General features: G+C 36.7%; 1 protein-coding gene across 1 annotated transcript in view; it reads left to right on the top strand.

Annotated features, from left to right (window-relative positions):
- The window catches only part of PLPPR5 (phospholipid phosphatase related 5), a 175483-nt gene that overhangs the window by 70932 nt on the left and 89537 nt on the right, over positions 1 to 15014 (top strand). The window contains exons 2-3 of the mRNA XM_027868258.1: positions 81 to 213; positions 4914 to 5164. Coding sequence (XP_027724059.1) covers positions 81 to 213; positions 4914 to 5164 — 384 coding nt within the window. The remainder of the gene's footprint in view (positions 1 to 80; positions 214 to 4913; positions 5165 to 15014) is intronic.

The raw sequence follows: 15014 nt of genomic DNA, 5'->3' as shown, positions 1-15014 counted from the left end.
TACAAATAATTTCTACATCAATAGCATTTCTACTCACTGAATTCTAATGTACTCTCACTTTTCTGTTCTCCTTTCCTCAGATAATAGTTGGAGAAACTGCTGTGTTTTGCCTGCAACTAGCCACAAGGGATTTTGAAAACCAAGAAAAAACTATTTTAACAGGAGACTGTTGCTATATAAATCCACTGGTACGCAGAACTGTCCGATTTCTTGGTACGTGTTCTTTGTATTGATTTTTACTGTTTTTGAAAGGATGCTTATGTACAAGCTAACAATTCAAACCCCCAGCAATGTTACTCAGTCATCTCTCTGATATTTATTAATTTGATTATAAAACAAAACTTTCTTGTAAACAACTTGTTTTCAAATACTGTGAGACCCTTTATGGTTGATATGTTATTTTCAGAGAATCATTTTTATTCACAATAAGGTCTAGAATTATAAAAAGATGACCAGAATATTTTATTAACCAAAGCAACTACAGAATGGGGTTATTTCATTCTATTTTTTAAAAAAATTGAAACAGATTATTGGACATCATGTAAACTAAAAAGAAAATATAAATGAGGGAGGTTGAGTGGATTTTCTACTTCTCATTGAGTTTCCTGGGCATCTGGAAGATACAGTTTGTGGGTTACATAATATATTCACTTCAGGCTTCTCTCTTTGTCTATGTATTTGTCTGTGTTTGTAGATTAGAATCAAAAAATAGCTTCCCACATGCAGGCATATATAGATGCCTGGAAAAATGTTGTTTTTTAGTCTCATATATACTCCTATGGTATGTAATATATCAAAGCTGAACTTCTGGAAATTTTCATTAGAGATATAAGAATGGTTCATTTTGTTAAAAGGTATAAGTCTAGGTAACCAAGAGGCAAACTTTGTGTGAGCTGCACTTATCCATAATTTATTGACTTCAATACCACATCATTTTATTATACTGAATGTTGACTCCTACAGTGTTAAATTGCTGAAGATCATTTCAAGTTAATAAAATTTGGATAAAAGAAATATTCACTTCTTAGAACACACAATATAAAATAAGGAAAGTCAGTACCTACAGAATTAATGAAATACAGAGAGGAAAAGTCTTTTTTTTCCTGCCACATAGTGAAGGTCAATTTTGTTCTGTGTCAGGCTTCCCTTCCTAAGTAGGAGATATCCTAATACTCTGTCAGCCTTCAGTTTGGCGGCTTCTCCTTGGCAATATTGAGATGAAAAAGGGTTTTATATTGCTGTCTAACTGATGTTGCTATCTAACATACTAAGATGACTACTAAGTATGATAATAAGTTATATTTTCCCTTAATAGAGCTATGAAAGCTAAATTTCTTTAAGTATGCTGCCATTCTGATTGTTGATCCATGTTAAAAGTCTACGTTTACACACATAATAATTCCTTATGTGAAAACTTAGCTCAAGGTTTCCAAAAACCCCATCAGTACTAATTACCTACTTAGAAAAGAAATCAAAACCATTAAAACACCCCAAACTCATCAAATTTGTTTTACACAATTTAAGCTTTCCCATACTCTGGCTCACATATTAAATTGTACCTTTCAAAGTAAACCATTAAGTGGTTCATAAATATCATCAATTTATCTTCCTGCCATAATTATACAAAACTCTAATTCCTTGGTTTTTGTGAAGCATTTTTCCTTCTAAAAACCTATTCTATTCAGCCTACAAAATGTACTTGAGGAATAAATACCACAAAATAATCCCTGTTATGTTCAGTCCTGGTATGATTTTTAGAAGAAGGGGGGGGGAATGTTGGCTCTGTTCCCAGTTCAATACCTACACTGATATATTCACATCAAGAATCTGCCATTTAGCGAAGTGCTAGTCTTTAGGGGCCTGGGTTTTTGACTTGAGTCTATGGATAGATTCCAGGAGTCTGTGAATTTATGGTAAATCACAACCTTATTTTCACTAACTTCTAACTGCAATATTGGATTTCCTTCAGTTATGAATTAAGAAAAAACAAAAACATTTTTCTCAGAAGGGGTCGATAGGCTTGATGAGACTGCTAAAGCCACAACCCAGAGAAGATTAACAACCTCTGTTCTAGGGCTTTCTCAGACTTTGCTGTAGAATAAGGCACATTATTTTACAAACTGGGACATTCCATTTAAGGTAAACATTTGTTCATAAGATCTTCCTTAATTGATTGTTGTTGTGGTCTATTAAAAGATTTACCTTGGGCTTGACATATTGATCATTTGAATTATAATTCTAAAAGACACGTATGAGGAGGGGAGGGTTCTGAATTGTCACATTGCTTGACACACAGTATGTACTTAAGAAGTGCTTGTTGATTGATTATCAGTGACTAGCCAAATATTTGCCAACATTTTTCATGTTATTTTCACAAGAAAAAAATGTGATTAAGTTGACAAGGGAATAATTCCATTTAAATAAAATGTATGCTTCAAGGGAGGCTATTTGTGAGCAGATTTGTAATCTGGAACCTACTGTAGACAGGATCTTTGGAAAAAAAGTGTGATGTAATTTAACTCAGTATGATGAGATTTAATTCCCTGGTTAATAAATTTTGTTGTTGTTAAATTATTCCCAATTCCTCAAAGTCACATACCCCAATTAAAAAAAAAGATTAAATTTTGATGAATATTTGTTTTTTACAATTTAAGTATGAGTTTGGTAGTCAGGGTGATAATTGTTGATTATTTGGGATAATAATATTGATATTTATATAGTGTTATATGATTTTTTATAAAATACTGAAAAATTGTTTCTTAGCATTATGTAACCCTAAGATATCATTTGATCCCTCCAATATTATCTTCATTTTGCATACCAGGAAATTGAGCTTTAGAGAGATTAAAAACTTTCCCATGGTCACATGGCTAGTCATTTTTGAAAGCAAAATTCAAATCTAGCACTTCCTGGCAAGTGTTGTTTATTCTACACCAAGGAAGTGATTTGATTATTTTTCTTTGATTGTTTTTAGTTTCAGAAGAAATTAGGCTTATTCATTGCTATTAGGTTATAACAAAAGTATGTTATATGGAGAGGTGCTCTCAGTCAAATACACTGTCACCTTACTTTACCTGTGCATACTTAGAGGCAGCAAGCCATAGTGGCTAGACATCAGGTCTAGGAACTCAGGAAGGCTGGGCCATGTGACCCTGGGCAAGTCCCAGTGCTCAGAGGCAGTTGTGTAAGACATTTAGGTTGCTCAAAAACAGTGATAGATTCAGTTTGCTATATTTGGACCCAAAAAAATCATTGTTGTAACCATGCATAGAGTAGAAAAAGGCTATTCTAATGCCATATAGCTACCCCTCCTATTTTCTGTACCTGGATTTTTTTAAAATGTAGATTTTTTTCTTTTAAAATCCTACCAAAGAAATTTATAAGGATTAAACATTTCCTTCTTTTCTTTAAACATGAGACTTTTATGATTCCCCCCCCACCACCAAAAATGAAAAAACAAAACAAAATAAAACAGTTTCTTTCAATGTTTCTTTTATTCTTTGTCATCAGCCTGCACAAAAACTAATTCTAGTTTGGCAGGATTTAGAGGTACTGATGAAAATGACAGGATATTTAGATTACAGAGGATTTGTTTTACAGTTTTATAACTTTTAAAATGTTATTTTGGCAATGTTAGAACATTATACATTGGTCCTAGAATACTTTCTTAGAGCTGTTAATTATTATAGGAGGATTTTTTTAATACTGAAATAACATGGCTTCAGTAAATGTTTCATGTAGGGAAATAGTTCTGGACATTTGATCTTATTGTTTAAAGTAACTCAAGGGGATGTATCATCCTATTCTTTTAATAAGAATTATTATAGGTCTTTGGTCTAAGACAGATAGCCAAATGACCATCATTTTATCAATAACCCGCTGGTATTATTAATGAAATGATTAAACTACTCTAATAATAATAATAACATCATTATTTCATTGCTTTTGTTAGAATTATTTTGGAATTATATATCTAAACGTATATGCATACCCATGTATGTACACATGGCTCCAGTCCATTAAAAGTGATAGTTTGGGGCCAAATAATTAGCTATTGTCTAATGAAAGTTTGTTTCTGAGGCAATGTAGGTATTCCTCTGAAACCATTATTCTTCATTTAAGATTTTTCAGGATAATAAAATGCAATGCCATTGACTTTTAGTGCTAAACGGCAACTCCATCAAAAATATCTGTATGAGGAAGGATATAGAATGTACCTCATAGAATAGTACATTTAGTTAGCATTTTAGTATGCTGATGAAAATATTTCCAGACAAAAGAAGAAATGTGGATCTCACCATAATAGCATAACTAAGAATATAGACTCTGATAAATTGCTTTAAATATACAAGTAACATTTCTGAAGCAATCAAGCAGCAAGCATTTATTAAGTACCTATGTGCCAGACACCATACTAGGTGCAGGGGCTACAAGTACAAAAGTGAGACAGTCCCTGCCCTCAAGGAACTTATATTTTATTGGAGAGGGGTGAATAAGATGCACAAGGATAATTAAATACAATATTTATAGGGGAAAAAGTAGTATTCAGTGATGGTACTAACAACTGAAAGAACTAGTAAAGACCTCCAAAGTAGGTGGCACCCAGGCCTGAGCCTTAAGGATAGTTAATGGTTCCAAGATTCCAGAATACATTTTCCTCCTGCAAGTTATGTCTTATAAACATGCCAGGCATAAAATTATAGCTGGTGGCAGACAGCTGAACACAACACTCAAGAGTCTGAAATAATTTAACACTCTCGCCCCACCAGATGGTTAAGGAAAGGAGGTGGAGGGAAGAAGAGAGGGCCATATGTATAAAATGTTTGTGGTTCCCAAAATGTTTTCCCTGTTGATTTATTGTCTACTAGAACTCAAGGTAACCTAGGGGATTCACTATTTTCTTTCTTCCTCAGGGATTTATACCTTCGGGCTGTTTGCTACAGATATCTTCGTGAATGCTGGGCAGGTAGTGACAGGGAATCTGGCTCCACACTTCCTTGCACTCTGCAAGCCCAACTACACGGCTCTTGGGTGTCAGCAGTTCACGCAGTTTGTCAGCGGTGAAGAGGCCTGTACTGGTAACCCAGATCTCATCATGAGAGCTAGAAAAACCTTTCCTTCCAAAGAAGCAGCACTGAGCGTGTATGCAGCGATGTATTTGGCAGTAAGTAAGGATTATCAAATATTCTTCTCTGTGTTATCCAATTAAATATTAGCATTAACAGTAGATGCATTTTGATTTTTGCTTGCTATTGAAAAAGTCACTTAATAGCACATTATTAACTTTCCTCTGAGCATTTAATTTATTTTTAATAATGGCTATATGTATCGGGGGGGTAAAATTAAATCTCTTGGCTCTCATGAGATCTGGTTTTGGTGGTGGGCCATATTAAAAAATACATACAGTCATTAGCGTTTCTATTTGTGGATATGTTTATCTTCCTATTAAACAGGATTTAATGGAGATGAATGTGTCCTTCAGCTTTTCTCATGAACTTGCAACAACAACCCAATTAAGAAAATCACCAAGTTGTCTTTGCCCACTCAGTTTCCATAATCCCTTTGAGGAAATGTCATGTGTTTCATGTCATGAAACATCCTTCTCATGAACGGGGTTTTTGTCCTTATTGGTCATGATGCTTTAGCCAGAGCTATAATATTTATTGATATAAGTGCTACCCACATGGCCCTATAAATTATCCTCTCCTTTGCCTGTATCATGTTCATTGTCAATTCATGCTAGGGTTTACAAGACCAGACCTTTAGAGACTGTTGATTTCCTCCCACATCTGCATTTTGAATAGCTGCCAAAAGGTTCAGCTAGGTAGGTGCATACCTGCTTCCTAAATGGGCCTCCTTGGGCAAATTGGGTAAGCTTAGATAATTATAGTGAAGTAAGCAACTATGCAACTATTTCTTTAATGAAATAAATCACTATTAACAGGATGGTTATTAGTGATGTAGTGGAGAGGGCATGGGATTGGACTTGGACTTGGGAAAGCCTGGGTTCAAACTTGCTACCCATGTGACTCTGGGCAAATTGCTTCAACTCTTTGAACCTGTTTAGTGATCTATAAAATGAGGAATTTGGAATATATGATATCTAAACTCTCTCAGTTCTATATTTATGATTCTCTAAAATATACACCTTTGTGGGCAATTGGCCATCTTTCTGCTAACTGCCTACTGTTAATTAATGTTTGAACTAACCCCGGTTTTCCCTGTCAGGACTAAGAAACTCATCCTTACTCTTGTCTTAAAATCAGATGCCTTATATACAACTGTAGTTCTGACTCTAACATGTCAGGGAAGCTGGAGCAGGCAATTTGGAAACAAAGGGGATAATAGGTCATGTCCTGGAATCAGGATAAGGAGTTCAGCCTAGGAAATCCAATACAGAACAGAGAATAAGGATTGAAGTGGGCCAAGGCCAGAGAGGATCCTGGATGCTGGTGGTTAAAGGAGAATTGGGAGTCTAAAATCAGCCAATTTAGGGCATGTACTTACCTAAAGTCAGGGCCGGGTAGTAGGTCAGAATCTAATACTCAGGCAATATCTGAACTATTAGGAAGGCATAAGGTCAAAAGAGTCAGTTTTTTTTAAAAATTGTACTTTTAATTTATGGAATAAAACAAGTATTTCTATAATATAGTACAATAAAAAGATGATTGTACATGAAACTGTAAATCTACTATTCCTTTCAAATATGCAGCAAAATTATCATAAATTTCTTTTTCTTTCTTTTTCTTCTCTCCTCCCTTGAGACGGGTACCATTAGACACAAATATATATATATATATGTGTGTGTGTGTGTGTGTATGTATATGTATATGTATATGTATGTATGCATGTAAATTTATTCCATACATACTTTTACTTATCAGTTCTTTCTCTGGATGCAGATAATGTCTTCCTTCATATGCCCTTCATAGTTAATCTGGATATTTATAATAGACAAAATAACTTATTTGCTCAAAGTCCTTCTTAAATTTTTAAATTCAGAAAGACAAATAGCCCAGATGCACAACCTACGTGAGAAAACTGAGTAAACAATATGGGATGTTAACAAAACAGCACTTTTATATTGACCCAGTATTTGACTTTAAATTGGAAATTTTTATATGCTTTCTTTTATGTATGTGAGCTGATTCCCAAGTATAATGAACTAGGGGAAAGAAGGTTATATAATGGAGGATCCCTTGATCAGAGGGAGGGACAGAACTTATTATTTTCTCCCCACACCAAACCCCCTTCTGAACTTCCCTAATTCTGTCGAAAGCACCATCATTATTGCAAATACCCAGATTCTCCACCTTGGCATTATTTTTGACTCATCACTCAGATGACATAGTTTTCAAATCTGATCATTTCAATTTCCATGATAGTCTTTAACATATGTCCCCCTTTCTCTTCTCAAATGGTCAGCCATGTTGTTCAGGCCTTCATCACTTCTTGCCTAGACTTTTGCAATTGATCTCCCTGTCTCAAGTCTCCCCCTTCTCCAATTTATCCTTTACAGAGGCACCAGAAAGATTTTTCCTAAAGTACAGGTCTGATCATATCACTCCCTCATGCGATAAACTCCAATGGATCCCTATTACTTCCAGGAGCAAATAAAAAATCCTATATTTAGGATTTAAAGCCCTTCAGATCCTGGCTCCAATATATTCTTCCAGACTTATTCAATACAATTCAATAAGCATTTAGCAAGTACCTACTATGTGCCAGGCACTGTGCTAATCACTGAGGATACAAGACAGCCCTTTCCCTCAAGGAAAGGAATTACAATCTAATTAGGGAGACAACATGCAAACAAATATATAAAAAGAAAGCTATATAAATAGGATAAACAGGAAATAACTAATAGAGGGAAAGAATTGAAATTAAAAAGGGTTAGGGAAGGCTTCCTGTAGAAGGTAAGATTTTAGTTGGGACTTAAAGGAAGCCAGGGAGGTCAGAAGCCAGAGCAGAGGAGGGAGAGTGTTCCAGCCATGGGGAACAGCCAGAGAAAATGCCTGAAGCTGAGAGATGTTCTTTGAACAGCCAGGAGGCCGGTGTCATTGGACCAAAGAGTACTTGTTGGGGAGTAAGGTATAAGAAGACTGGAAAACTGAGAGGGGGCTAGGTTATAGAGGGCTTTGAATGCCAAACAAAACATTTTGTATTTTTTCCTGGAAGCAATAGGAAGCCACTGGAGCTTATTGAGCATTCAACATTATTTCTCTTTCTACATTCTATGATCCAGTTAATTGTCCTTGCTGTTCCTCATGTCTGACACTACACCTCCCATTTCCATGCCTATTCACTGGTTGTCTGTCAGGCCTGAAACAATAATAATAAGAATAGTAATAAAAAAAATTATATAACACTTAAACATGCCAGGCACTGGGCTAAGCACTTTACAATTATCATATCATTTGATCCTCACAATAACCCTGGGAGGTAGGTGCTCTTATTATCCCCATTTTACAGATGAGTAAACTGAGGTAATTAGAAGTTAAGTGGTTGGAAGAGTAGGGCAGTTGCTGATAGGTTTACTGCACCTTATGTTTCTATTGATCAGGACCTACCCTTACCTGTAAAGCCAGACTCCAGAGTTAAACGTAACTTATTTTCCTCAGCTCCATAAACTTCTACTAGATATTGCAGGAATATAACAAGGTCAGGAGACTGTTTGTCTTTCTTTTCTTGAGTCAAATGCAACATCTCCTTGGTATAAGTAGTTGCTTCAAGCTGGTATGAGATTTTATAGCATCAAATGATCTTAGAAATGAAAAAGACCTATACTGAACAGGGGTAGGCTTTCCTCCATGTAGTCTTCAATCCAGTGACTCTGGCCTCCTTGCTCTTCCTTGCATCTGACTTTCTATCTCCTGAGTACCTGCGTGCCCTCTGGCTATCCACAATGCTTACAATGCTCTCTCTCCTGATCCAGACTAGAGAACCCAGCTTTCTAGTTTCCTTCAAGACTCAGCTCGAATCTCAGCTTCCACAAGAGACTTTTCCTAGTTTCTTCCTGGTCCTCCCACCTCCTTACTCCACCCCTCAAAATACAATTTACATTTACACCGCATGTATCTTTTATAATTTTTGCATGTTGTCTTCTCTATTTGAATGTAAGCTCTTTGAGAAAAAGAAATCTGTTTTTGCTTTTCTTTATATCCCCAGCAGCACTTGGCACAATGCCTGCTACATAGCAAATGATTAAGAAATTCCTATTAACTGCTGATTCAAATCTCAGCTAAAGTCTCAACATCTCTGAGAAGCCTTTCTTACTCTTCCTTAACCTTAGTGCCTTCCCTCTGAAATCATTTCCAACTTAATCTGCCCATAATTCATTTTTACATGGTTGCTTCCATATTTTCCCTCTCATTGGACTGGGAAATTCTTGAGAGAAGGGACTATGTGTTTGTTTGTTTGTTTGTTTTTGTTTGGTTTGGTTTTTCCATTCCTCGTATCATCAGGGTTTAGCATAATGTCTGCCACAAAGTAAGTGTTTAATAAATACATGCAGACTTGACATCCCACACACTTGTTCCTCTGCTTACATTTACTAAGAGAAACTCATTGCCACATGATGCAATGAGTTTTACTTTTGTTAGAAACTTTTCCCTTAAGCTGAGTCTAATTCTGCTTTTCTGTAAATCTCAACCATTGTGCCTAGTTCTGGCTTCTAGAGCCAAGTAGAACAAGTTATTTCCGAACCATGGTTTATAGCTGTAGGAAGTTTGGGTTCCTGGTCCAAGATGAAGTACAACTAACAAGGGCTAGTAAGAATGAATTTGCCATTTGGGTGACAATCAAGAGAGGTAGAAACAGAATCAATTCTGTCACTGAAATAATTTCAAGTTACTTGGAAAGAATGAGGAAATATTTGAAGAGGCCAGGACACTGATTGAAAGTCTGGCATGAAGGCATAATAAATAAATTATGAGGAACTTCATTGAAATGAGGAAGGAGAGAATTCTATAGGGTTGAGAGATAGAATGTCTTGTGTAAGAAATAGCTGAGAGGCCAGTGTCACTAGATCACTGGGTACATGGGGGGAAACAAGATCTAAGAAGTCTTGAGGGATGTCTGTGTGGAATGGGGTGACAAGGGGATATTATGGAGGGCTTTGAATACCAAACAGAGGTTTTTATATTTGATCCTGGAGGTGAAATTTATCGAGTAGGGGCATGAAATGTGGTCAGAATTGTGCTTTATGAAGTTTACTTTGACAGGACGATAGGCTGCAGTAGAGAAACAGACTTATGGCAGAGAGACGAACCAAAAGGCTAGTGTAATAGTCCAAGAGTGAGATGGTGATAGTCTATATTAGGGTGATGGAAGTGTCAGAGGAGAGCTGAGGGTTATTGAGAGATGTTAAATCAACAGGACTTGGCAACAAATTGGACATATGGGATGAGAGAGAGAGTGAAATGTAAAAGATGAAACCTAGGTTGTGGGGTTGGGTGACTGAGAGGATAGTAGTACCCTGGATAGTAATAGGGGAGTTAGCAAAAGGGAAGAGATTGGAAGAAAAGAAAATATGTTTGGTTTTGGCCATGTAGAGTTTAAGATGTCTATGAGACATCCAGTTTGAAATATCCAATATGCAGTTAAAGATGTGAGTCTAGAGGTCAGTAGAGAGGTTAGAGATAGATCAATAGATCTGAAAATCATTAGCGTAGTGTGATAATTGAATGTAGGAGAGCTGATGATATCATTAAGGGAATTATATAGAGGGGAAAGAGAAGAAGGCCAGGGTATAGCCCTTTGGTATACCCATGGTTAGCAGGCATGACCTAGACAAACATCCAGCAAAGGAAACTGAGGAGTAGTCAAACAGGTAGAAGAATCAGGAGAGATTCATGTCATGAAAACCTAGAGAGAAGAGAGCGTCAAGGAAAATAGGGTGGTCCACTTTGTTGAAGGCTACATAGAGGTCAAAAAGGATGAGAATTGAGAAAAGGACATTAGATTTGGCAGTGAAGGGGTTATTGGTAACTTTGCAGAGTGCTCAGTCTCAGCTGATTGATGAGGTAAAAATTACTTGAACTTTGGAATAGAAGGGACTATACTACCTTGGAATTTGTGATAAAGTAGAATAAAAATGAATACAGTCTGTCATATTTTGTGTAAAGTTCAAATATATGGTATCCTGTGCATCAAAATTCTACAGGAAAAGTGAATCTAGAAAGTAATAAAGTTGTGAAGATGCAAAGGGAAATCATTCTTTTGAAAAAGAATAGAAGTAGTTGTTTAAAGATACTGATATGGAGGCACCAGAAACTCATTAACCAATTTAGATTTTAACAAGACATGATAAAGGAGAACGAATACAAAAACTTGGCATGGAAACAATCCAAGGAGGAGTAGGACTACTTCTCAGGGTGGGTGGTGGATGACAGAGAGAAAGTCATGTTGGAGCTCCGGCTTGGGTTCAAAAAATAATTTTTATAAGGAAAGATTGGGAAGGCATGACTTAGAAGGCAGTTTGTTTTTTTTTAAAAAAAAGAGCTGAGTTTTAGTAGATTGCAAACTCACCTTGCATCTGCAGTGTTATATATTGGAGAAAAATAAAATAGTAAATAAAAAAAATATGGAGTGTAGTGTTACAGGTGTAATGTGATCTGAATCTCTATTAAGAAAAGAGTAATGTCCAAGGCTGGGGGGATGTTAGTCTTTCTTCCACTGTTCTTTGCTGTAATCAGAACACATCTGGAGTAGAATGCTTAGCTGGGGACACTCATTTCAGTTCAGAGAAAACAAGGGACTTTATTATTCTCTTTTAACATCTTTGTTTCAGAATGAGGAATCTACCTTTCTTTGTCACAACGTGGCTTTTTATGACCTGCCTATCAAGGTGACTCTGATTCATTTTCTCACTCCTTGTCTAACAATGCTTCCCACTTTGATTATCCCAAGGCAAAACCGGAAATGCAATTAAAATATCGGGAAAATAATAGCTTACATTATCATAGATATTAAGGCAGTTTATAAATTTTTTTACCCACCTCCAACCTTGTGAAGGAAGGAGTCCAAGTATCATCCCCATTTTATAAATGAGATAGCATTCAGAGTGGGGCAGCTAAGTGGTACAGTAGATGAACTTCTTGGTCTAGGGTCAGGAATACCTGAGTTCTAATTCAGTCCCAGAAATTTACTAGCTGTGGTTCCCTGGGCAAGTCACTAACCTTGTTTCCTCAGTTTCTTCATCTGTAAAATGATCTGGAGAAGGAAATGGCAAACCACTCCAATATCTTTGCTAAGAAAACGTCAAATGGGGGCATGAAAAATCAGACACAACTGAAATGACTGAACAACAACAAAAACATTCAGAGTAGTTCCTAGCGGGTAAGCAGTTTTGCTAAGTCTAAGAGCCATCAGAGATGTCTCCAAATTTCAAATCAAGTGGTTGCCACTTCACACTTTATATTCCATCTACCTGACCCCGCAGATCATCTTGCTATGTGCCCTACCGCCTCAGTTCCCTGATTGAACTGCATCCTTTGTACTGGACATCTGGACAGCAAGCCTCTGTTTTTTGGTGGAAGTTAATCCCTCAGCCTTTGAATACCTGCTCTAGGGTTGAGCTCCCTTGACTGGGGAGTAAACTTTAAGAGGATGTTACTGCTGGAAGGAACCTTAGACACCTTTGTATCCAACTCTCTCATTTTTCTGATTATGAAACAAAAAAACCCTATCGTTGTTTCTGGAGAGGACATATCAGTTGGCTGCCCTATAGAACAACTCACCATCCATGGCACTCTCCAGACAAAAACTCCCTTCCCTGGCCAAAACTCTCCTAAATATATTGTCTCCCACTAAGGGAAAGCAAATCCTTTGATATCAAGAACTGTCTCACTTTTGTAATTGTAATCTCCAGACCTTAGCACATGGTAAGTACTTAGCAAATGTTTTTTTTTTTTCTTTCATGTGGGTACATGTTATCTCTCTCTGATAGAATGTAACCTTCCAGTAGGGAGAGTCTAGTTTTCTTTGGGGGCGGGGTGTCTTTATATCCCCAGTGCCAACCACATTGCCTTACACATAGGAGACACTTCATAAATTCGTTGATGATTGACACATCCTAAGGGCATACAGGAAGTAGTTTCCAACTATTCTTTTGTCCATCATTTCCCCCTCTATTTTCCAGAGCTGTCAACCCTAAGAACTGGGACACTGGCCTTGTTGTTCACTCACTGATGCACATAACCCTAGGGTTGAAGCATATACCAAAACCCACTCCTTTGGAATAGTATTATCCATTTACTCCATATGCCCTTTTCCTTTGATTACAACCCCTTAGAGTTACTTTTCCCATCTGTAATAATGTTGAGTATCTCCTCTCTGTCATTGGAATTTATCAGAAAACTTGACAGAAATGCCTATTACAGTCAGTACTATGATATTAACTGCCTATTGAACATGTGCAAATGTGAATTGTAAGCTCAAAGCTATCCATTCATCTCCCATGTTTCCCTTCATTAGTTGTCTGCCACTCCTACGTTCCTTAAGTAGCATGTCCTAGCAAGGACTGAAAGTAGATCTCTCTAGACAGACAGGTCTAGAGGCCTCTTGAGACTGACTGTAACTAAAAATTGAGTCCTCTACAAATTCATTGATGTGCAGTCTCTGCTGTGGAACTAGTCACTGTTGCCACTGCAACATTGCCTTCTGAGGAGAGTGTCGGCCCTGGGTCACTCACTGCCTGCTGAGGACTGCCATCCATCCTCTTAGCAGACCTTTCATATGATCCTCGGGGCTTCTAATTCTCACTTGTGAAAATGTTAAACTAATGTACAAGCTCCTATTCAGTGATGGCAAATTTAGTAACCGTTGTCCAAGTACCTTAGTTGGCAATTATCACTTTGGGGATGTAGGAATGCCTCATAGCTTCCAGTAGCTTACACAGTACAGTAACTGCATTGCCTTCTTTTATCTGTATAGTTTACCCTGTTTCTTACATCTCTCCAAGGAGTCCACAGCATTGTGTGAAATTGTTTCAATGTCATCATTTTCACAATCAATAGGTACCCACAAAACTAGCAGTCCTTAAGGAAGGCCAAGTCTTGTCATTGATTTCCAGTTCTCTACTAAGTGAATAGCTATGGTGCAAATATTCATTGTACAAGGAAGGCTAAAAAATTTATTTCAGTGAAATATAAAGTGATATTTCCAGAAAATATACCTTGAGACTTCCTCAAAATATTCAATATCACTTTATTTTTTAAATTCAATTTTATTTTATTTTCAGTTCCAAATTATCTCCCTCCCCCACCTATTGAGATGGCAAGAAAAACAAAACTCATTACAAATGAGTCACGCAAAAAATTCCCAAATTAACTATGTCCAAAAATAATAAAAAAAAATAAAGGGAATATATGCTCCAATCTACAATGTCACTTTAACACAATTATACACTGGTTCCCTGATTTAAGATGAGTGGGTAGGGTTTGCATTAGAAGAACAAAAACATTCCCAAAATGAAGTCTAGACTGGTAGTTCTTAGTGTGGTGTGTGTGTGTGTGTATGTGTGTGTGTGTGTGTGTTTGGAAGGGGGAGAGATGAACCCTTTGGCACTCTGATGAAATCATGAAATCTATGGACTCTTCAGAATAATGTTTTTTTAAAAAAATTCATAATTGAAGTAAATGCCAATTTCAGATAGAGATCAGTGAAAATAAGACATTTTTCCCCACTGAAGTTTATTGACATCCTGAAATCTATCTACAAACCTCAAGCTAAGAAGCCTTGGTCTAGACTTTGAAAAAAGAGGGAAAAAAATGCTCAATGAGTCCCTGCAAATGCTAATTCAGTAAGCCTTACAGGGGCCCCAAATTCTATAAACCATTTTAGACTTATTATTTTATAAATATTTTTAAATATCCTTGAAAAAGTGTCTACAAATAGAATGGGTATTCCACAAAAATGAGAAATCTCACTACTTCTTAGATTCAATGTGGTTGCAAGTATTTGACTCATGCCCTCTTCTCATTGATTCTCTACCAAAAGACCAGGGAGTAACC

Source organism: Vombatus ursinus, unplaced genomic scaffold (assembly GCF_900497805.2).
Source record: "Vombatus ursinus unplaced genomic scaffold, bare-nosed wombat genome assembly UNPS02014787.1, whole genome shotgun sequence".
NCBI lineage: Eukaryota > Metazoa > Chordata > Mammalia > Diprotodontia > Vombatidae > Vombatus > Vombatus ursinus.
Note: the sequence above shows the minus strand (reverse complement) of the source record. Positions and strands in the feature narration are given on the sequence as shown.